This window comes from Eimeria mitis, genomic scaffold (genome assembly GCF_000499745.2).
Source record: "Eimeria mitis Houghton genomic scaffold, Emh_scaff14414, whole genome shotgun sequence".
NCBI classification, from domain to species: Eukaryota; Apicomplexa; class Conoidasida; order Eucoccidiorida; family Eimeriidae; genus Eimeria; species Eimeria mitis.
The window spans coordinates 1-614 of NW_024013992.1; the positions used below are offsets into that span (position 1 = coordinate 1).

General features: G+C 58.1%; 1 protein-coding gene across 1 annotated transcript; it reads right to left on the reverse strand.

Moving 5' to 3' along the window:
• Nucleotides 1–168: 168 nt before the first annotated feature.
• EMH_0000730 (uncharacterized protein) lies at nt 169–462 on the reverse strand (the record flags this gene model as incomplete). The annotated part of the gene is made up of 1 exon (XM_038022289.1): nt 169–462. The coding sequence occupies one exon, from the start codon at nt 460–462 to the stop codon at nt 169–171; it is 294 nt and encodes a 97-aa protein (XP_037878143.1).
• Nucleotides 463–614: the final 152 nt, after the last annotated feature.

Genomic DNA, 614 nt, shown 5'->3' on the forward strand with positions numbered 1-614 from the left:
GTTACGTCCAATAGACGGCCTCGCCTCTCTAACGAAGCTAACACAAATAACCCATTATGGAAGCGGGTGCCACAGGCATTCGCGCTGGAAGAAAGGAACCCTGGGGGGCGGGCGGGAGTTTCTCACCCGTGAAAGGAGAGTGGCGGAAGAACGGAAATGCTGGGGAGACTACTGAGGAGAAGCTCGAGCGAGCCCGTCGGGCGGCACGTGCGTGATGCCGCAGCAAGAGTTTTGGGGAGGAAGATGCCGACTCCTGAGCTGCACTTCGTCGCCGGCCTCAAAAACAACCTCCCGTCGGCGTTGAGGTGCGTAGGCCTTTAGCTCCCACTCAACGGAGAAGATATCTGCTTTGGCTCGATCGCACAAGCGACGGAAAGCCTTGGTCATGGGGGGTGTAATGGTAGGAGCTAAGGCGCCGACGACGTCCAAGTCTGCCGCTGTGATCGGGTTATCCCCGATCATAACCCCGAAGGGGCTGAGCTCCTTTGACGAGTGGCCGGCGGTGTTATACGCTAGTCCCGGTGCGAGCAGCAGCCGTTCCCGACCGCGCTAGTCCGTCTGGGTGTGCGTATGTATACTCTATTCGAGGTTACAATTTCATGATCCACGCGTTT